The 23,189-nt window shown below is 35.4% G+C and overlaps 1 protein-coding gene across 1 annotated transcript in view; it reads right to left on the reverse strand.

Moving 5' to 3' along the window:
• Positions 1-227: 227 nt before the first annotated feature.
• The window catches only part of LOC121379742 (cholesterol transporter ABCA5-like), a 61,141-nt gene continuing 38,179 nt past the window's right edge, over positions 228-23,189 (reverse strand). Inside the window, exons 22-33 of the mRNA XM_041508391.1 lie at positions 20,805-20,957; positions 18,939-19,076; positions 15,668-15,757; positions 13,744-13,950; positions 12,975-13,190; positions 11,724-11,896; positions 10,450-10,525; positions 9,734-9,828; positions 8,562-8,681; positions 7,937-8,169; positions 3,799-3,854; positions 228-1,299 (exon numbers count right to left, since the gene is read on the reverse strand). Of these exons, the coding sequence (XP_041364325.1) occupies positions 1,174-1,299; positions 3,799-3,854; positions 7,937-8,169; positions 8,562-8,681; positions 9,734-9,828; positions 10,450-10,525; positions 11,724-11,896; positions 12,975-13,190; positions 13,744-13,950; positions 15,668-15,757; positions 18,939-19,076; positions 20,805-20,957 (1,683 nt within the window). The 3' untranslated portion in view covers positions 228-1,173. The remainder of the gene's footprint in view (positions 1,300-3,798; positions 3,855-7,936; positions 8,170-8,561; positions 8,682-9,733; positions 9,829-10,449; positions 10,526-11,723; positions 11,897-12,974; positions 13,191-13,743; positions 13,951-15,667; positions 15,758-18,938; positions 19,077-20,804; positions 20,958-23,189) is intronic.

Raw genomic sequence — 23,189 nt, forward strand, 5'->3', positions numbered from 1 at the left:
GGGATAATAAACTTTCTAAAAAAAGAAGACAAAAACAAAAAACAAAAAAGAAAGAAAGAGAGAAAAAGAAAAGCTCGTTTTATTTAACGATGCCTCTAGAGCACCTTGATTTTTATCTTATCACTGGCTACTGGACGTCAAGCATATGGTCATTCTGACATATTTCTTTAGAAGAAACCTGCTGCCGCCACATAGGCTACTCTTTCCAATAAGCAACAAGGGGTCTTTTATATGCACTTTCCCACATACAGGACAGCACACACCACAGCATTTGATGAACCAGTTGTGGACCACTGGTTGGAACAGAAAATAGCCCAAACTGCAAATGGGTCTACTGAGAAGGATCGATCTGATGAACGACTGCTTCACAGGTGGACACACTACCACTTGAGCTACATCCCGCTCAGAGAGAAAAAGAGTCATTCTATTTAAAGCTTAATTAGCACTTGATTTCAAACTTTCCTTTTTCTAAAAAACCCCAGCACATACAACATCATGTATAAATCGTCACAGAAATTGTCAAAAAAATTATTGAACACCCACTCATTGAGCATAATTATGATATAAAACCCAGTCCACCCTCTCAAAGGCTTACTGGTATTGTCTACTGTTGTTTGAAAAAATGATGAACCAGACACTAAGAGTCGGTCAATGTAAGAAGGTAGTGATACCAGGGCGCCCAAACCTGGTATTACCATAAAAATTTTTTTTAAATTAATGGGGATACTAAACTTTCTGAAAAAAAAGAACAAAAAAGAAAAAGAGTCATTTTATGTAAAGCTTAATTAGCACTTGCGTTTCACACTTTCATTGTTCTAAAAGAAAACAGCACATGCAACATCATGTATGAATCGTCACAGAAATAATTGTGACAGATAATCAAACATCCACTGCTGGGCGATTTCAGCAAGTCTGCTGTGACAGATGATCAAACATCCACTGCTGGGCGATTTCAGCAAGTCTGCTGTGACAGATAATCAAACATCCACTGGTGGGGGATTTCAGCAAGTCTGCTGTGACAGATAATCAAACATCCACTGCTGGGCGATTTCAGCAAGTCTGCTGTGACAGATAATCAAACATCCACTGGTGGGGGATTTCAGCAAGTCTGCTGTGACAGATAATCAAACATCCACTGCTGGGCGATTTCAGCAAGTCTGCTGTGACAGATAATCAAACATCCACTGGTGGGGGACTGCCTTTTGTCATCAAGTGTGCAGCTGATGTCACACTTACGGTTTTCTTTTCAAGATCATCCATTTCTTCATTATGCTGCTTCTTTGCAAAGTCCAAAAAGACCTAACACAAAATAAAGTAATTAATAACAATAATGTGATAAAGGAAACACCTTGAATGGTGTGTTTTTGATGATAAAATATACAACTGCATGTCATAACAGTAATTTGCTTCAAGGTGCTATGTCAAAGTTGCAATAATGGCCGTTCCCGTCAAAACTATTAATTAATTTTTTGCTTTGAAACATAAAGTTTATACCTTCAACTATATGCCTATAAAACATTACAACCAAATAATTCCATATACTAGTAGAATTTTGTTTTATTTTAGGGCGGAGGGGGGGGGGGGGGGATTTTGAGAGTGTGTGACACACATTAACTAGTGACATCACTGTTTTATGTGTACACATTCAAAACACTAAGTTTTTTTTCATAACTCTTTGCAGACAACGGACAAAGATGGTGGCCATGCTATATTTAATTACATAGTTCATTATGGAAAGATCATGCATGGGATTGATTAATTTGTCATTATTTATTACAAATAAATGTGAAAATAACAAAATATTGTAGTTTCAACTTTAACATAGAACCTTTAAGAGCCAAATGACTCATTGGTCTACAACAATGTACATGTATGTGCCACTCATACCTAGAGTACCTTCCATTCCTTTGACTGATCTGTTAAAAGTTTCTTTCGTTTAAGAACACCACTGGATCACATTGATTTATTAATCATTGGCTATTGGATATCACATATTTAGTAATTTTTACTCGTAGTCTTAGAGGAAACCTTCATTTATTGGGAGCCAATGTTAAGAAAAGCACAAATATTTTATAGATTTTGAATACATAATCTCTGTGAATTTACATACGTTGTTTTCGCTTCCTATTTATTGCACGAGTTTATTTTGTGCAAGAATACGCCGTCTCCTGGTATGTTCTTTCTCAAAATAAACGAGTGCAATAAATAGGAAGCAAAAACAATGTATGTGAAGTGCTATATTTATTACATACCTTCTTTTATGTTTTACAAAAACGGTTTTTAATTTAACGTCATAACAACATTTTGTTAAATCTATGATCAAAACTCCTTTCATGGATTTGATTAACGTTAAGAATCATACTCTGCGGCAGCCTCGTGTAATGTTTTAAATACGATATGACGTCATTTGTAAATCATATATGATGTAAGTAAATAAAAGACACTAACTGCAGTAAAAAGAAAAAGGGGATTTCCCATTTAAAAGTTCCGGACCAGATTGCACATATGTGTGATACAGGATAAATTTATTACACGGTTTCAAAAGGCCTTTATCACTATAGTAAGATTGAATAGGTATGTAATAAAAATGTTTATTACCCCAGTGGTCACTCATAACAGGGAAAACATTTTCCATATTTTCTCAGTGAGAAATATTCTGCATTGGTCTAATGAACAATACTATTGGACGATTTGACGCTTACAAACCAATGACCTTGTCGGTACTGAATATGACGTCATCACGATTTGGCAATTATCTATGAACATGATTAAATTACAAAGTTATAGCAATACTCAGAACAGTGCGTAAAGTGGTTTACATCATTTCTATACACGTATGTGCATATACATGTATGTAGAAATAAAGGTTTTTAGAGAGAAAAAAATAGCTGAGGTAATAAATAGAATAACAAACTCGGTACCAGTTATTATCAAATTTATGTCCCTCATGAAATAATTTTTATTTGTCACTTGCTAAAGCTCGTGACTACTGAATTTTTTTTCACTCCGGACATAAATTTGATAATAACTGGTAACTCGTTTATTATCCTCTGTTTAATACAAAATAATGGCAGTCACCAATTGTTGCATTAATTAAGCAACATTACTGCTAACTACATCCTTGTACCATGGACAACTAACCTACCAAATAGGTTAATGATCAAATACAATGTATTATCTAAAAATTACTGACAATCGACTCAAACATTACATTGTGTCATACACGTTAATGTATTTATCCTGCAACCACTGTTTTTACTGACAGATTATGATGACAGATGAAGCAAAGTCATAAACGTAAAGTAGCAGAATATGACTTTTGATGTTACTGATGTGACGTCACAGGCATAGTTACAGTACAAAATCGCTCATTTGACCTCTAGGTCATTGTACAATGTAGTTGAAATAACAGAAATAATAGTTTTTTTATGGTCTGCAGGATAAAGATAATAACTAGTTAATGACATAGGATATTGGCTTTATCTGGTGAAGGTAACAATGGGAAATTCAGCGAGGTTTGCCTAGCAACATTACAAAATCGCTCATTTGACCTCTAGGTCATCGTACAATGTAATTGAAATAATTAACAGAAATAAATTCTTTTTCCCTTAATTTTTATGGTCTGCAGGATAAAGATAATAACTAGTTAATGACATAGGATATTGGCTTTATCCTGTTCAGGCTGAATGAGAAATTCTGCTTGGCAGAGCCTCGCACATTTTTCCCATTCTTACCTTCACAGGATATTTTAAACCAATATCCTATTCATTAACTAGTTATTATCTATTTATGATTTACCTGTTCCAGTGTCGATTGACTGAAGCTGTATTCTTCTACACTGTGTGAACTCTTCACTGAAAAGGTGAAAAATAAGAAAGAAAAGAAAGAAATGTTTTATTTAACGATACACTCAAAACATTTTATTTACGGTTATATGGCGTCAGACATATGTATGGTTATGTACCACACAGATATTGAGAGAGGAAACCTGCTGTTGACACTTCATGGGCTACTCTTTTTGATTAGCAGCAAGGGATCTTTTATATGCACCATCCCACAGACAGGGTAGTACATACCACAGCCTTTGATATACCAGTCGTGGTGCACTGGCTGGAACGAGAAATAGCCCAATGGGCTCACTGACGGGGATCGATCCCGCTTTACCACTGGGCTACATTATGGAATGTGCAAGTAAGAAAAATAAAATAAAATATATATACAGTGGACTCTGTCTAAACCGGATTCTGTGTAATCCGGATCTCTGCGTAAACCGGTCCATTTCTAAAGCCCCGTTCAGCTACTGTTTATCTCTTAGGTATAAATCTCTGCCTAATCCGTATTCTGTCTACTCCGGACTCCGGATCAAAAATCAAGAACAAAAGAACCATTCATGTATTAATTACCTCTGTCTACACCGGACTGGGATTTGACTGAACGACGGGCTGCTTAATAAGTTAAACAATGATCGTCAATTGCCAAGTAATCAGGACGCCGTCGCAAGATCAAATACAAAATGTAATCGCACTCGTGTAACGTTTACTCTTATTGCGGTGGGCCGTTAGATCAATCGGATTAATATTAGTGTGTGTGTGTTGATACCTAACTGATTTCACTCTTATGAACTCGGCAAGTTTTACTTGTCAACCTAACGCATGTCTAAATAGGTGCGACTTGCTCGTATATTTTGTGTTGTCTTATTTCATTTATAATGGCGGAGCGACCCCAAAAAACGGCAACGTATCGAACTTTCGTTAGAAACTAAAGTCAAATGAATACTAAAATTAGTCAAAACAGAAAGATTTAGCACAAAATTTTTAATTCGTACGTACGAATAAATAATGTTTTAGGAAATAAAATGAAATTTAACCTATTGTCCGAACCAAATTGTTAACAACTACGAAATATTACTCTCCTACCTTTAATTGCCGTTAGATGTCCTCCAAAGTTTGTCCAGACACAAATCGCAAAAAACCCACTACAAATATACAGATTCCCCACTCGAGACTGCACCGATGTCGCCGATATCGTCTTTTCTGAGATTGCATAGGGAAAAATACATGCAGTTTTCTGCCGTCTGCCATGTTGCTTTTTTTGGAATGCTCTTCAAGAGGGGTGAAAGCCTCCAAAGTATGTGACACAATTAATATGAAATCAATGATCTCTAGTGGTATCATTTAAAAAATAATAATAATAAAATATATAAAAAAAAATAATAATATGATGTCATCGTGTTTGCTTTTATATCATAACATGTTATGACGTTGTTAGATGAAGTCCTATCCTTTCACCCCTCTTGAAGAATATTCCATAAAAAGTCAAAATGGCAGCTGATAAGAAATTACATGCTTTTTTCCCTATGCGCTCTCAGCGAAGTCGATATAGGTGACATAGTTATCATCTGGTATGTGGAATCTGTGTAATTGTAATGGTTTTTTCAAGATTTCTGTCTGGACAGACTTTGGAGGAAACCTAACCTAATTAAAGGTAGGAGAGTAATTTTTCGTAGTTGTTAACAATTTGGTTTGGACAATAGTACAAATATTAGAATGACCAGGAACACGTTTAATATGCAGCCACTAATATTTTATGCAGAAAAATTTATTTGATACGTAATTAATCGTTAAAAAATCTCTGTTAGTCTATAACATCTTAAAAATTGCAGCAAACTTAGAAATGTCCCTTTAAGTATATGTTTTATGTCTGTGAAATAATCGATTGCAAGTCTGGGTCTGTGTTTCCCAACCATCCATGGGTTCAAATGTCATTGTTGATCGCGAGTTGTCGATCATTCAAGAACCATAACTCTGGATGAACTCTGTCTAAACCGGTCTTCTATGTAAACCGGACTATTTCGAGTGAGTCCGGTTTAGACAGAGTCCACTGTACCTCACACTGTATTTGTTGTACTGTTATTAGTAGCAATATGAACTGTGGTTTAGTTGTAGATTTATGTTTACATGCAAAACTAGGTATACAATGTTTTGTGACAAGAAGATGTACATGTAGTCATCAATATGCCCCCGTACCCCTGCTAATGAAATGGAAACAGCACTCATTTGGTTGGTAACAGGACAAATAATGAAAATGAAAACTCATTCATAGAACTAGACTAGACATGTGTATGTGTACAAATTAGCTCTGAAAACAATATCTTGGATGGTTTTTGAGTTGTGCTAAAAAGACAACAAAGAATAAACAGTGAATTTGGCTATTTTTTTCCATTATAATGAAATAAATATCAAAAGTGAAAACTCCCTCATATGGCAAAAGGCACCACAAGACCACTGGACTGATATGTGTACAACATTTTACGAAGTTATCTTGATTGGTTTTGGAGTTGTGCTTTGAAAACAATGAATTCAGTCATTCAGGCTAATTGTTTCCATGGCAACAAAACAAAAAAACAAAAATGAAATCCCCCTCATGGCAAAAGGCACTACTAGAACACCAGATTAATATGTGTACAAACTTTCAAGAAGTTGTCTTGAACAGTCTTGGAGTTGTGCTCTGGAAACATTACCGGACAAATGGAAGGAAGGAAATATTTTATTTAACGACACTCAACACATTTTATTTATGGTTATATAGCATCAGGCATATGGTCAAGGACCTCACAAATATTAAGAGACGAAACCCACTATCGCCACTTCATGGGCTACTCTTTTCGATTAGTAGCAAGGGATCTTTTATATGCATTATCCCACAGACAGAATAGTACATACCACAGCCTTTGTTACACCAGTTGTGGAGCACTGGCTGGAACGAGAAATAGCCCAATGGGTCCACTGGCGGGGATCGATCCTAGACCGACCGCGCATCAAGTGAACGCTTTACCACTATACTATGTCCCTCCCCCTGGACTAATGGAGTCAGATGAATAGATGGTGCCTATTTTAATATCCCCTGCAAATTGTGTTGTGGGGAATAACAAGCTAATGATGTGTGGAAACTATTTTCATTAAAACTGCAAAATGGATGTGAGTAATTCTCAAGAAGTAGACCTCATTTTTGATCACACATACTTCTTAAGCCACTTCTTGATGGACAATTGACCGGCCTCGGTGATGTCGTGGTAGGCCATCGGTCTACAGGCTGGTAGGTACTGGGTTCAGATCCCAGTCGAGGCATGGGATTTTTAATCCAGATACCGACTCCAAACCCTGAGTGAGTGCTCCGCAAGGCTCTATGGGTAGGTGTAAACCACTTGCACAGACCAGTGATCCATAACTGGTTCAACAAAGGCCATGGTTTGTGCTATTCTGCCTGTGGGAAGCACAAATAAAAGATCCCTTGCTGCTAATCGAAAGAGTAGCCCATGTAGTGGCGACAGCGGGTTTCCTCTCAAAATCTGTGTGGTCCTTAACCATATGTCTGACGCTATATAACCGTAAATAAAATGTGTTGAGTGTGCGTCCTTAAATAAAACATTTCTTTCTTTGATGGACAATTGTATCATATATCAGTGAGATGTATCTCAAACAACCAGTCAGAACAGGGTTGACAATGTAAAATTTCAAACATATGACAAGTGAAATAAATGTCACAAATTTCTCAATACAACTAATCAAAAATGTTTGTGACGACCAACTCACTTGATTGTTCCATGCCAACAAAACCACAGAGTATTACTGAAATGATGTCAATAAAAATAATTTAAATACGGTAACTGAATTTGTTTATTTTTTTCTTCAAATGTTTGGATCAATCTGTGACTATAAAAATACCCACCCTATGTATACAGACAATGTCAGATTTGTTTCACATGATGCAATCAGATTTTAGATATGGTATCTTTTCTTCTGTACTTAGCAGGGATTCAGTAACTGGATAACAGTTTCAGTTTTTGATATTAATTCAACCAACTAATCACCAATTCTGGAGAATGTTACTCACATCCTGAATTTAAATTAAAAATACTATATTAAATATAACTTACAGTCTTCCAAGGCAGAAAATGCCTCCGACAGCAACTTTTTACCCTTGGCAATCCTGTACCAACCACGTTCAGCAAAGCGTTCCAGTCGGTCTATCTGTGGGAACAGGTCAGCAAGGTGAGATTCAAGTTTGTCCATCTGCTTTTCAATGTCGCCTCGGGTGACCTGCAGTTTGATCTCCAGAAGATAGCCACTGCCAAACTTGTCCTTCAGATGTTGAGTCGGTCCAAGACATCTGAAATGATGACATTTCACTAGTTAGGTGGGCATATAAAATCTACAGTTCTTTTCGTACATATTGCTGAATCACTAAATTAAATCCTGGCTAAAATATTCCCCATTGAACAGAGTTAATGTCTTGTGTTCACTCATTACATTAGTTCAAGTTGTAGGTGGGCATTTCTTAAAGGTAAAGGGCAGAATGTAGCCCAGTAGTAAAGTGCTTGAATGCTGTGCTGTCGGCTTAGGATCGATTCCCGTCGGTGGGCCCTTTGGGTTATACATGTACATTCCATCATCAAGAGAAACTCAGAACCACAAATCATCAAATTATGCACAATCATTGTCAATTTACTAAAGAAATAGTGTGTGCTGTCTTGTTATATGAAAAACAAAAATTAAACTCACTGTATCTGACCATTAACCATGATGGCCACCCTGGAGCACAAAGCATCAGCCTCTTCCATGTAGTGTGTTGTCAAAATGGCTCCTCGCCCACTCGACTTGAAGCTAGAGCTGATTGTGTCCCTTTAAATATAAACATTAAGTTAAAGATAGTTGGACATACCAGCCTTGGTGGTGTCATGGTTAAGCCATCGGACACTAGGCTGGTAGGTACAGGGTTCATAGCTCAGTACCGGCTCCCACTCAGAGCGAGTTTTAATGATTCAATGGGTAGGTGTAAGGCCACTATACACACTCTTCTCTCTCAGTAACCACTAACAACTAACCCACTGTCCTGGACAACCAGCCCAGAAAGTTTCTGAGGTGTGTGCCCAGGACAGCGTGTATGAAACTGAATTGGATATAAACACGGAAATAAGTTGAAATGACTAAAAATGAAGTTTGGACATATATCTAGTAAATGATAAACAATAAACAAAAATTTAATTTAAATGTCTTGCCTACCACAAACTACATGTAATTCATTGTTGCTCAGTCCATTTGTGTCAAAAGGATATTGATGAGTTGGTATAAATCTCTGTGAGGAACAATGTTAAACTCATAAACAAAACCGTATTAAGTTTTAAACCTATACCATATTGCAACTCTGTTTTTACAATGCTTTTATGACTTGGTATGAGTTTAAAACTTAATAAAACTCTTGTAATAAATGTTTTGTTTTCTTTTAATTTAAAAACAAACATAAATTCAAAGAAAAATAACAATAATATAATACACTATTTTTTTTTTTTAACATGCAATGAAATGTACATCCATAGATGAAAACTATACTCCCTAGTTTCACTGATCTAGGTCTTAAAAAGTATTTGAGAAAGGAAACTAAACAGAAAAACGTAACAGTAAATTAAAATTTAATAAAAATACATATGATAAATCTTCCTAAAGCAAACTAGCCACCCGTCAATTTTTTAAATTTCTTTTAATGCAAAACAGTATTGGTATATTCCCAAAGAGTTCTGCAAGAAGGGAAATATTGGGAGAGGGTGAATAATGAATTAAGTGCATATCTATTCACAATGAATTTAAGACCATGAAATATTTCTGTATAATATACACTTCTGAAATTAGAAAACAAAAATCATACAGTTTGCTGCATACTAATTTGACAAACGTACCAGAGAAATCTCTTGGACTGTGGGTCCATGCCGGTAGATGGTTCATCAAGTAAAACAATCTGTGGCGTACTCAGCATACTGATTGCATAGCTCACCTGAGGAAGAAATGAATTTTTTATATACCAACAAGTATTTCAATCTTGTTATGATACATGTAGTACAAGCAATGAAGTCACTAAATTATGTATTCTGAACTTCAAAAATAAATTGGCAAACTCTGTTATAATTATTTATAATTATTAGATCTTTAATACAGAAATGCATATTATACAGCTATTTGATGTCTACCCTAACATATATCAATGTTTGTTTTATTGACAAATTATTGACTAGGACTATCCGCAATAATAAATATATTGAGGACAGACTTAGTTAATTTTCCGTTGACAAAATGGTTTAGAGAGGAAACCTGCTTCAAGTAATACAGCCCTGGTAGTACTGCTGTAACCATATTACCCTACTTCTACCTTCTAAAAAACAAACAAAACAACAACAACAAAAATCCAGCAATGGATTTTTTTGTTGCACCTTCCCATAGATTGAACATACGTGTAGATACTAAGTCTTTCGAAGCACTGGTTAGAACAGAACAAAAGTATGAGTCCATCAAGGAGGATCGATCCTACAGCCCACTGCACCTCAGGTTAGGACTCTACCACTGAACCACCCCCAGCAAAAAACCCAGAAAACTCTTATGAGAACATGTACAAACGTACCTTTCGCTGTGTCCCTCCAGACAACTTCACAGCCCATTTATTTACGTGATCTTCAACTTGTAGATTTTCTATGTAGCTGAGAGAAAAACAGAGTAAGAGCAGTTAGAGATTAATTAAAATTTGACATTAATTTTGAATGTTTTTTTTTAGCATGTGTAAATCATATATGACCCACATCTGATTGATCTAGGACTTACAGTTTGCTTAAAGTATTTTGGTACATTAGATGACGGCCGTCTTTTCCATCAAACTTATCAGGCCGAAGTTAAGAAGCCAGGTGTTTTTTTTAAACACAGGTGTTTAAGCATTGTAAATCTATATAGGTACACATGTGTAAGTCTAAAACTGGCTTTGTAAATTTGGACCATCATGTTTGAAACCCCCACCAACCAAAATAAGACAGCCCAAACATATTTGTGAATTTCTTTGCTCAAATTTTAATGGGTTTTTTTTTGTACATTATAAATTTCACTTCTTTCTGTATTGCCCATCTTGTATTTGAGAATGAACATGACCTTAAAAATATTCTTCCATTGTATTTGTCATGCTATACTCAACCACAACAGCCACTCAAAACATGTTTCTATACCTATATGCTGGCTAAATAATTACTGTATTTTTCATATTTACAGTGCTAAAAGCAAACAAAATAGACACAAAAAATATGTACATATTGTTAATGGTTAAAAATTTATGACAATTTTTATCTGTGGGTCATCTTGGATTTAATTCTCTGCCAACATTTAAAAAAAAAAAAAAAAAAAAGTTATTAATGTGAATGAAAAAAAAAAAAAAAAAAAAAAAAAAAAAAAACCCCACATTTTTGATAGGTACATAATGTTGAAGCTATTTTTTCCTAAAATTATTTATGAACCCAAATCTCTTATCAAACCTTGCTCATGATAAAATGGAAGGAAGGAAGGAAATGTTTTATTTAACGATGCACTCAACACATTTTATTTACGGTTATATGGCATCAGACATATGGTTAAAGACCACAGAGATATTGAGACAGCAAACCCGCTGTCGCCACTTCATGGGCTACTCTTTTCGATTAGCAGCAAGGGATCATTTATATGCACCATCCCACAGACAGGATAGTACATACCACAGCCTTTGTTACACCAGTTGTGGAGCACTGGCTGGAACGAGAAATAGCCCAATGGGTCCACTGATTGGGATCGATCCTAGACCGACTGCGCATCAAGCAAACGCCCCTAATAAAATGGAAACAGGATCACACTATATGAGACTACTATACAATGCTCACTTACTAGTTGACCAAAGAGTCAATCTCTCCTCGTGGTATTCCCTTAATGGCTGCATAGCACACCAAGTGTTCCTTCAGGGTTATCGTACCCCACAATGCATCATGTTGTGGGCAGTAGCCAAGAGCCCCAAGAGCTTTGGCTGTACCAGAATGGACACTGTTACCTGCTACAATGATCTGAAAAGAAGATTAATGAAGATCATATTTGATATCTAAGAATATTACAGTTATACCAATACCATCGTGGGCAGTAGCCAAGAGCCCGAAGAGGTTAGACTGTACTGGAATGGACACTGTTACCTGCTAAAATGATCTAAAATGAAGATTAACAACATTCAAACACACTTTCATATCTCCTAAGTTCAAGGGCCATAACTCTGCCAAAAATTAATAAATTGCCATGAAAGTCAAACGTGATCCTTAACAGTACATGATAAAGCTATATTAAGCTGAGTAAGAATAAAGTGGGACAAGCAATTTGAAAGTAGTGCTAAAGCAATACAGTCCCTACTGGGCCCACTAAATTTTGTATCCTAAATTCAAGGGCCATAACTCTGAAAAGTGGGTAAATCACCATGAAACTTCAACTTGACCTGTAAAGCTATATACAAATGATAAAGCTATATACAAATGATAAAGCTATATACAAATGATAAAGCTATATACAAATGATAAAGCTATATACAAATGATAAAGCTATATACAAATGATAAAACTATATACAAAATGTCATCTTGATAGATCTCCAGGCACTGCAAAAATCCAGAACTTCAAAAAAAAAATTCATGTCTCCTAAGTTCAAGGGCCATAACTCCATCAAAAATTAGTAAATCGCCATGAAAGTCAATATCTAAAGGTCTTCTGGAAAAAAAGTCTGGAAAACAAATTTTCACATCTCCTAAATTCTTGGGCCATAACTCTGCCCAAAATAGTAAATTGCCACGAAAGTCAAACTAGATATGTAACAGCTAGTACATGACAAAGCTGTACACAAAATATCTCAAAGCAATGTGGATGGATGGATGGACAGACGGACGGAAGGACAAAGAATGAAACCTATAGTCCACTCTGGTTGCACCGGTAGGCGATTAATAAGGAATTAACTTCATAGGAAGGTGTGCAAGAAATTGGTTTCCAAGTTCTGATGGATTATTATATACATAACGAAGTTGATGATCATGTTGCATCATGAACACTGTAAAAATTTTTTTTACAAAAGAACCATTTTTAATTATTACTTCATAGTTAATCTGACCTTTCCTCTGGTGGCTGATGTTTCCGCGATGATCATGTTCAGTGTAGTTGTTTTCCCAGCTCCATTAGGTCCAAGCAATCCAAAAACCTCACCTCTATCCACAGCAAACGTTGCATTACGTACAGCTACCTTCACTGAAGCTTTCTTACAAAATCCTGAACTCTTTCCACGTTTCTTGAATTCCTTTCTTAGGTTCTCCACAAATGCGACTGGAACCTGTTAGAAGAGTAATCAATATTTATAAAGAATATTTTTAATATGTAGACATAACTAACATGCATTCTAAATGACATGGTTTAAAAAAAAAAAAAAAAAATTAATGTATAATCTAAAAAAAACAAAAAACCCACAAGAAGAAAAAAAAAATCCACTGGCGATGGTATATCTCTGATTATCTTAATTTGTCACATGGCAATTCTATTTTACATTTGTAAACTTTTATGACTCATTAATTTAAATATCCATGGTTAGTGCGTAGAGCGCCAGACCTACTTATTCATTATCTAGAATTACCAAATGTTTGACATCCAATAGTCGATGATTAATACATCAATGGTTGCGTTGTAATTTCCTCAAATCCCGACTTAGGACAGGTGCACTCAGATTAACAACTAATAGACCATAGATGTATAAAATAAAAATCCAAGTGCTCAGACTAGCAACTGGATATTTGTAGAAGTCATGAGAGCAGAAAGTTGATTGACTTTGCCATGGCAGTTGGTTGTCTGAGCCTAGCATTAGAGTTTGAAAGACTGTTAAAACTCTTTGCCTTATTTTGATCTCTCTGAAGGTCAAACACCCGGCGCCGTTCTGCTGCGACATCATCATCCTCATCATCAGGAACGTCACTGTTCTCCGCGGGGATGTCCCGGATCTTCGAGGACAAACACGGCAACTCTTCACCTGGGTTAGCACCAGTGCTGCGGATGTCCAGGAATCTCAGGAGGAGATACATAATTCCGAGATGTATGACAGACTGAAAACAAAAAGAAAGAAATATTAAAGGGACAGTCCCTAGTTTTAACCCTTATAAAATGGACACTAAGTTTAGTTAATTTACAAACCTGTAACTCATTTGGATATTGTTACAACAGAGTGAAAGAACAGTCTGTGACGTTAAAACGGGAAATATCCTTAAAAATAGACTAGAACTCGAATCAATAAACCGCTACTTCTCAGATGCACGTGCGTTTTTAAAAATATAAAAAATGTTGTTTTTTTGTATTAGAAACACCAGGATAACCAGAAACACTTTGGTTCTATGGAAATGGATAATCTAAACAATAAAATATAAGTAATGTTTGATTTCAGTGATCGTAAACGGCTCTAATAGTGAAACATATTCTGTAGTGTTTAAACACTAAGGTCTGTCCCTTTAATAAATATAAAAAAATTCATTTTCAATATTCCAACAATAATAATGAAAATTTAAAGTTTGTTTTGTTTAACGACACCACTAGAGAACATTGATTTATGAATGTCAAACAAATGATAATTTTGACATATACAATGTAGTCTAAGAGAAGAAACACGCTATATTTTTCCATTAGTAGCAAAAGAAACTTTATATGCACCATTACACAGACAGGATAGTACATACCATGGTCTTTGATATTCCAGTCATGGTGCACTGGTTAGAATGAGAAATAGCTCAATGGGCCCACCGATAGAGTTTTGTTTGTTTGTTTGTTTAACGGCACCACTAGAGCACATTGTTTTATTAATCATCAGCTATTGGATGTCAAACATTTTATATTTTACATGCGCCATCCCAGACAGGACAGCATATACCACAGCATTTGATATTCCAGTTGTGGTGTACTAGCTGGCTGGAACAAGATACATCCCAATGGGCCAACATGTGTGTGCCTTCTAATTTTCTCCAACTACATGTAGGCCTACATACATGTATGTATGTGTAGGTCCTTAATCTTAAAAAATGGAACTACATGTATGTTGGTATGAGGGATGAAATATTTTGATGGACACATTTGGGATTCATTTAATTAGCAACCTTTGGTATACACTTCTGATTCCAATGCTTCCACTTTCAATACAATTATACATCTCGGTATGCTCAGTAGATATATAACCATCAACTTTTCTTAAACAACCTCCTCTACATTACATGTACATTGTATGTTCACAGATAAATGTTATAAATTATATAATACCCTGAATATCACAAACAATTTTATCTTTGGGTATGTATATAGTATCTAAAAAATAGATTAACAAAAGGCTGATATTTTTATTATTCAATACTTTGTTTTTTAATAACTGTTTTTAAATTAATATATAAAAATATAATTATAGTAGTTATGGCTAAAATAAATCAGCTAAATATGAATTTATAAGTTGGCCAGCTTAACAAAAATCTTTTAACAAAAATATAAGAAAAAAAAGTAATGAAATAAAATAAAATTATATGAAATGAAATGAAAAAAAGAAGAAAAAAAAGTAATGAAATGATTTTTTTTTTTTTATACAAATAAAATAAGATAAAAGCAATAAAATAAAATAAAATAATAAAAATCAATCAATCAATAATATATATATATATATACACACATACATACACACATACACACATACATATATACATACACACACACACATGTATATGTATGTGTATATATACATGTGTATATATATATTTAAATAAACGCTTATTAATACACCGAAATACCCACCATGATGATTGGATAGAGGATGTTATTGCCCCACTTGAAGTACATGTCAAAGGTCACTGGTTTCTGCAGGATGCCTGCCACAACTGAGATCTGCAAACAACATTTCACTTGATTATATCGAGTGGTCAAAAAAAACCCCGACTGAACATAGAATTATTTTAAAAGTACGGGGATTGTAATTTGGATATTACTACATGTACATGTATGTGGATATTTGACACATTCAGTGAAAATTAAGTATCCATTGGTCAAATATTGTCAAAATAGCAACATATTCAAAATTGTAATTTAAAAAATACAACGCCAAAAGCTAAGTGGCCTTCAAAAAAACGATAACCCTATTCAATATGGAATTGTCTAAAACATATTTGGACTGTAATTGTAATATTCGACAGTCATGTAGCTATTTACCACCTTCAGTGAAATGTTTAGGGCCATTATTATTAAAATAGCAACAGATTCAAAATTGTAAGTAAAACATTCAAGGGCAAAAGCTAAGTGAAATGTTATCTACTTTTGTTTATGTGGTCAATTATCCATCATCTTGATCTTAGACTGCCCTCAAATGTTATTTTTCATGAGGAATTTGATTTTCTGATTTCTCCAACGTGTATTTTTACCATAATCATTTCTCTCTTATTTTATTCTTTAGTTCATTCTCAGTTAACACTTCTATGCCGTAAATAAACTTTAAGGTAGACAGAATTTCACTTATCTTTTGGCGTCACATTTGATTACTTACAATTTTTAATGTGTTGCTATTTTAACAATATTTGACCTACAAGTATGTGCCAAATATTCATATAACATTCATATAACAATGAGTGTGAAATATTAAAATTATAGTACCCATACCTTTTAGCCAATTCCATATTCAGTAAGTTTATGTGGGGTTTTTTTGGGGGGGGGGGGGGGGGAAGGGCGCACACATTACATGTGGATTAAAGTGCTGTTCCAGATGTATGATGTATTGAGCTATATCAATCAAGATATTATTTAATATGATTAGAAAATTATAAAACAAAATGTATAAAAATTATATACCGGTATATTTTCCATTTAAAAATATTCCCCTGAAAAACAGAACCAGCTGAATTCGTTTCGGGAATTTCCGTAAGATTTGATCCGTGACGTCACGAAGGGAACTCCTTTCGATAGTCAGCGCCATTGTTCATTGCTTCTTTTGTGTTTATTATGGTTAAACGGCGTGTTGTTGGCGGCTGTAGCAATACAAAAGCCGATAAATTTCGTCTTCACGCATTTGCTAGTAATGTTGCTGTGAGAAAGCTGTGTGTGAATTTGATTAAAACAACGTGGAAATACTGGACAGGAAGAAAATGCCGGAGACCATTGCGACAGCAGACACTTTAGTTTCGATTCGTCCGAACTGGCTTGTCGGCTTAAGCGAGATATGGGAATACCATGTGTTAGGGCTTTTAAAAAAACGATGCCGTACCAACAATTTTTCTGCGACACAAAACAAATGACAACAAGCCGACGCCATCCACACCGATACGACCTTGGGGTGTATATCGTCAATGTCCCAAATTGCGTTATGCTTTCAACTCCGGTCAGTTTGTTTTCTCATGCACGGTTCGTGCAATCATCGAGATCTGATTTGTTGTCGTTTGCATCTCGTTCATTTGTGAGATTTTTCTTTACAGTTCGAGAACATTAAAACAATAAAGTACAGACAACTAAGTATCTATAGCCTAGTACGTCCCATCCTACAAAAATGTAGGGGTTTTTTTGTAAAAAAAAGAAAGAAAATACATTAAATTAATTTTACTATACCTTCCCACAGAGAAAACCTTTTTTCATACTATGGAATGTGCTATAAGTTATTTATTTCTGAGCAGACTGTTTTCACAACTGCACACAAAAAATAGTATTGTTTTGTTATTTCCAAAACACTTACTTTTTTTTTTACGTCAAACTAAACTGAAATTATTCACACATAAAAACATCTTCATAGATGGATGGGACGGACTAAAAGTCGTTTTTGTTTATTTTTTAAAATTAAAATAAGTTATTTATTTCTGAGCAGACTGTTTTCACAACTGCACACAAAAAATAGTATTGTTTTGTTATTTCCAAAACACTTTTACTTTTTTTTTTTACTTCAAACTAAACTGAAATTATTCACACAAAAACCCCATCTTCATAGAGGGATGGGACGGACTAAAAGTCGTTTTTGTTTATTTCTTAAAATTACCGATATCGGGTCCACTTGACTCGTAGAATTCAAGAGTTATTTATCGTCTTTTCTACTACATCACAAGTATTGGAATATACAGTGTAGCAAAATAATTCGCACGAAAAGCTAAAAAAACAAAACAAGAATAAAAGTTGTAAATTAGTGGTAAGCTGTCTCCACGACCATTTTCATCGTCATCTGTCAGGCCGGTGGTTCGTCGGAAGATGTTCCAGGTTCAAACTGATAAGGCATTATTTGTTGTGTTGCACAAATATTAGTCCAGTCGTCATTACTACACTATTCATCATCGAAAGAAGAATCGCATGATCAATGAGCTTGGCAATCGCTGTCGATCCCACTTTCGCTTGCGCTGGAAGTCATCTCATGGTAGGTTTCAGTGAAGCGCGTTCCCTTTGTGACGTCACGGCTATTTACAGGCAAATGTTTTTACCGAGAATTTTACTCAGTCGTTTCCGGCAGTGTTCTACGGGAGTGATGTTTTAATACTTTTATGGGGCATTTTCGTAATTATTGATTTACATATCGGTGTAAAATATTATTGCAATGAATTAAGAAAGCATTTAATTGTGGAATTTGAAATTTTAGTGTATGGTCTGGCACAGCACTTTAAAGCACATCTATTTAACAATGTCCAGTATTTAGAGCAAATAAAATCTTTTATGTAACTTGTTACAATATTTACAATTGATATTTAAACACTGAAACAAAAGCATTTTTAGTTAAAGTTTGTTTTGTTTAACGACACCACTAGAGCACATTGATTTATTAATCATCAGCTATTGGATGTCAAACATACATGTATGGTAATTTTGACAATCATAGAGAGGAAACCCGGTACATTTTCCATTAGTAGCAAGGGATCTTTTATATGCACCATCCCACAGACAGGATAGCACATACCACAGCCTTTAATATACCAGTCGTGGTGCAGTGGTTGTAACGAGAAATAGCCCAATGTGGCCACTAACGGAGATTGATCCTAGCAAAGCATTTTTAAATAACATGCATGTAATGCAGGTTCACAATATACATGTAGTTGGTTAAATATCTCACCCTGTCGATGTAGTAGATTCCTCCAAAAACGATATAAGGTGGATCAATGGCACACATCACATAGTGAACATACTCTGCTACATCCGGGGCACCCAACATATCCATCAGAGATACCGCTATGTAGGGAATAATTCCCGACTGAAAATAGATGTAGTTATGTGAAATAATTTATATAAATTCATAAAACAAAAATATGGTAAATCTATCCACAGATTGTTTGTAATACTGTATTAAGTAACCATGAGCAACAAAACCCACCAGAAAAGAGTGAGAATAATAATTCAAAGAACACAAACAAAACAACTTCACCCAAAACATAAGTCAGGTAAATTAATATGAATGAAAGGAAAATGAACAAGAAGTTTATCAGCCGAAATATATATATATTTAAAAATAAATAGCCATGGGTGAAACGGCCCACTGTCGGCAATTTTGGGCCTGCCTATGGCATTTTTTAAAAACATGACATATGCAGCAAATAAACATGATGGGAAGGTTATTTTGCTGTATATGTAGACATATGTTAGTTGTGTATATGCTAAATATTTGCAGCTAATGTACACCAGGTGTACATGTTCATTTTGTCCTTGTTGAGTACATTGTAGCTTTACCGACAGCACAAAAGTGCCATCAGTGATGCTCTCTACCTACAGCAATTTATATCTCAATATTGGCAGCAATTGCCATTAAGTTTGAGCCCTGAATTTTAAATTTTGTTAGTAGTAGATTTGAACTTAACAATTTGTTACCTACGGCAATTTTTAAATGTTTCTGCCATAGGCAAACTACTCACAACATCAATTTTGAAATATTTCTGCCTTTGGCAAAATACTCACGATGACAATTTTGAAATATTTCTGCCATAGGCAAAATACTCACGATGGCAATTTTGAAATATTTCTGCCATAGGCAAAATACTCATGATGACAATTTTGAGCCTGCCTACAGCAATTTTAAATAGGTAACTTTTGCAACAAATATAAAAAAACAAAATAGTCAACCGACAGCAATAATTTTTATCCATATACTCAAAAAACTGTCACTGGTGAAGCCCCTGACCAACAGCAATTCATACTGTAACTACTGTAAATTTTCAAAATTCAAATAAAAAATATTAAAAAATATTTGTATTAGTTTGCGAAGATCGCCCCAGAGAATTAGAATACCAAGGTTCAGACCTGCATGTATATGATAAAAAATCTAAGAGGAGATAGACATTCAAATTTTCAATTTCAAGTTTTGAAACAATAAAAAGTCAAAAATTCCAATTAAAATTCTACTAGTTTGTGGAGGGTACCCCAGAGGATTACTGTACAAAGTTTCAGAAAAAAATTCAGTGAAAACTGGACAAGATAAGACTTCAAAGAAAAAGTTGATGGATGGATGGATGGGTAGTATTAAAAACATCCTGCTGACAAACATTGTATCGGAGCTAAAAAAACCCCCATTAAAATACACATGGATTTATTTATCAATGAAATGTAACAATCAGAAATTAAAAGTTACTAACTAAAGGGAATTATTTTTTATTTTTGTTTAAAGGGTAAATATTTCATTTATAAAACAAAAATAAACAACAAAAAATAATAAAATAAAGAAAAAGAAAACAAGTTGGTAGTATTTTTACCATTCATTATTCTTAAAATTTAACTAAAAACTGGTTATCCTTTACAAGAAATTCTTGGCACAGTTAGCGTTTTAACCAAATAGTTATGTTAATTCTGACATCAATACATTAAATTTTATGATAATAATAAAGCACTTTCAAGACAATCAATTACTTAAACTTGGAAATTCCAGAAATATCACAGCATATAGAATGCAATTTGATATTTTAATTATGAAGCAAACTGAAGTATTACTTACGAAGATGAAGACATTGGGCAGAACCGCCTGACAGGTCTCAAAACTTTCAAAGGCAAACGAGAACACGTAGGCGAGCAGGAGATTGGCCGGGATGTACGCTAGGAAGAGTAGCACCAGTATTAACATGGCTCCTTCAGTAGTGAATGACGGGATCTGAAATAGAAGTATTATTGCAAGTAGACCTGTATTAACATGGCTCCTTCAGTGGTGAATGACGGGATCTGAAATTGAAGTATCATCATCAATACACCAGTATTAACATGGCTACTTCAGTGGTGAACGATGGGATCTGAAATGGAAGTATCATTGCAAGTACACCAGTATTAACATGGCTCCTTCAGTAGTGAACGACGGGATCTGAAATTGAAGTATCATCATCAGTACACCAGTATTAACATGGCTACTTCAGTAGTGAACGACAGGATCTGAAATTGAAGTATCATCATCAGTACACAAGTATTAACATGGCTTCTTCAGTAGTGAACGACGGGATCTGAAATTGAAGTATCATCATCAGTACACCAGTATTAACATGGCTTCTTCAGTAGTGAACGACGGGATCTGAAATTGAAGTATCATCATCAGTACACCAGTATTAACATGGCTTCTTCAGTAGTGAACGACGGGATCTGAAATTGAAGTATCATCATCAGTACACCAGTATTAACATGGCTTCTTCAGTAGTGAACGACGGGATCTGAAATGGAAGTATCATCATCAGTACACCAGTATTAACATGGCTTCTTCAGTAGTGAATGACGGGATCTGAAACTGAAGTATCATCATCAGTACACCAGTATTAACATGGATCTGAAATTGAAGTATCATCATCAGTACACCAGTATTAACATGGCTTCTTCAGTAGTGAACGACGGGATCTGAAATTGAAGTATCATCATCAGTACACCAGTATTAACATGGCTACTTCAGTAGTGAACGACGGGATCTGAAACTGAAGTATCAATGAAATTATTACACCCACGTGAGAATTGTAATAATCTTACGATACTAATGTCAGGGTTCATGTATTACCTTCACTCTCAATCAGGCAATACAAGAATCCTGACATTTGTTTCTTAAAATCAGTAAGGCACACAAGCTTGTATATTAATCTCTATGTCTTACATATGACACGGTATAAGAGTAATCATTCTGAGCCGATCATCTTTGCTATCATAGAGGAATTCCTCATCCCAGGTGGCGGAAAGGGACCTCACCCCACCCCTACATTTATGGTAAAAGATAAACTTTATAATTCTGTCATTTGACATCTTAAATGTAGTTCCGTTCTTTGACATCCAACAGCTGATGATTAATAAATCAATCTGCTCTAGTGGTGCTGTTAAACAAAACAAACTTGTCTTACCTCTGTTTTTGTGGCAACTTTTACAATAATTATTTATGGATCTTACGGCCCTAAGCAATGTAACTGTATCCCCAAGAGATTTGCATTTGAAATTGGAGAAAACTTGAGTGTTTTCTCTTTTATAGATACATTACCTGTCCTCAAACAAGTGCACCTCCCCCCACGCAAGTGGTCTGGTCCGAACATCCCAACAGCCAATGGGATGGCCTAAATTCTTCTACTGCATACTGCTCTCTAGTTCCGGTCACATGACTGTAACTTCCTTCTTTTTCCCTGAGCGCATCGCACGGAGAACAGGAAGCGGGGAGGCCCGGGCGGGATGAATCTTGAGGACAGGTAATGTATCTATAAAAGAGAAAACACTCAAGTTTTCTCCATTTCTATAGACATTACCTGTCCTCAAACAAGTGCAGCATTCAACAGATGGTGGTGGGTGCCGAGATCCGTAGATGCTTGTGATAACTCCCCAACCGGAAAGAGGCTGACTAGTGGAAGAATAAGGCCAACCTTGGTAAGCCCTCATCCTAGGGATGCCCGTCACAGACCAATGCAGGTGATGTTAGTAACAACAACCAGAATGGTGGCATCCGTCAGCAGTGGCAGGTACGGCTCCTAGAACACATGGACCAGGAGGCGGAAGCCACATCTCATGCTGGTTCTGACAGGGTGGGAAGACGTAGCCACCAGGGATGCAGGTGTTAGGTAACCCTCACGTATTGAAGTGTTATAGTTTTTCAATAACAAGCGACAACCTAATGAGGTGCATCCGTCAGAACATTGAACAAAACAAGACCCCCGAGTGTTTTCTGTCTAGTACACCAAAGATCTGTTAGTTCAATAACGACAACCAATAACCACATGCAGTGCAGGGTAAAGGTTATCGAGACAAAAGTTCCGGCACCAGTACGTGAACTGTGCAAAAGAACAAAAGTCTAAGCAATCCTCATCTGTCTATTCGATGGACATCTCGGTATGCAGCCCAGAATCAGACAGACATCAACGGCAACGAGGACGGCTTG

Source organism: Gigantopelta aegis, chromosome 8 (genome assembly GCF_016097555.1).
Source record: "Gigantopelta aegis isolate Gae_Host chromosome 8, Gae_host_genome, whole genome shotgun sequence".
Classification (NCBI taxonomy): domain Eukaryota; kingdom Metazoa; phylum Mollusca; class Gastropoda; order Neomphalida; family Peltospiridae; genus Gigantopelta; species Gigantopelta aegis.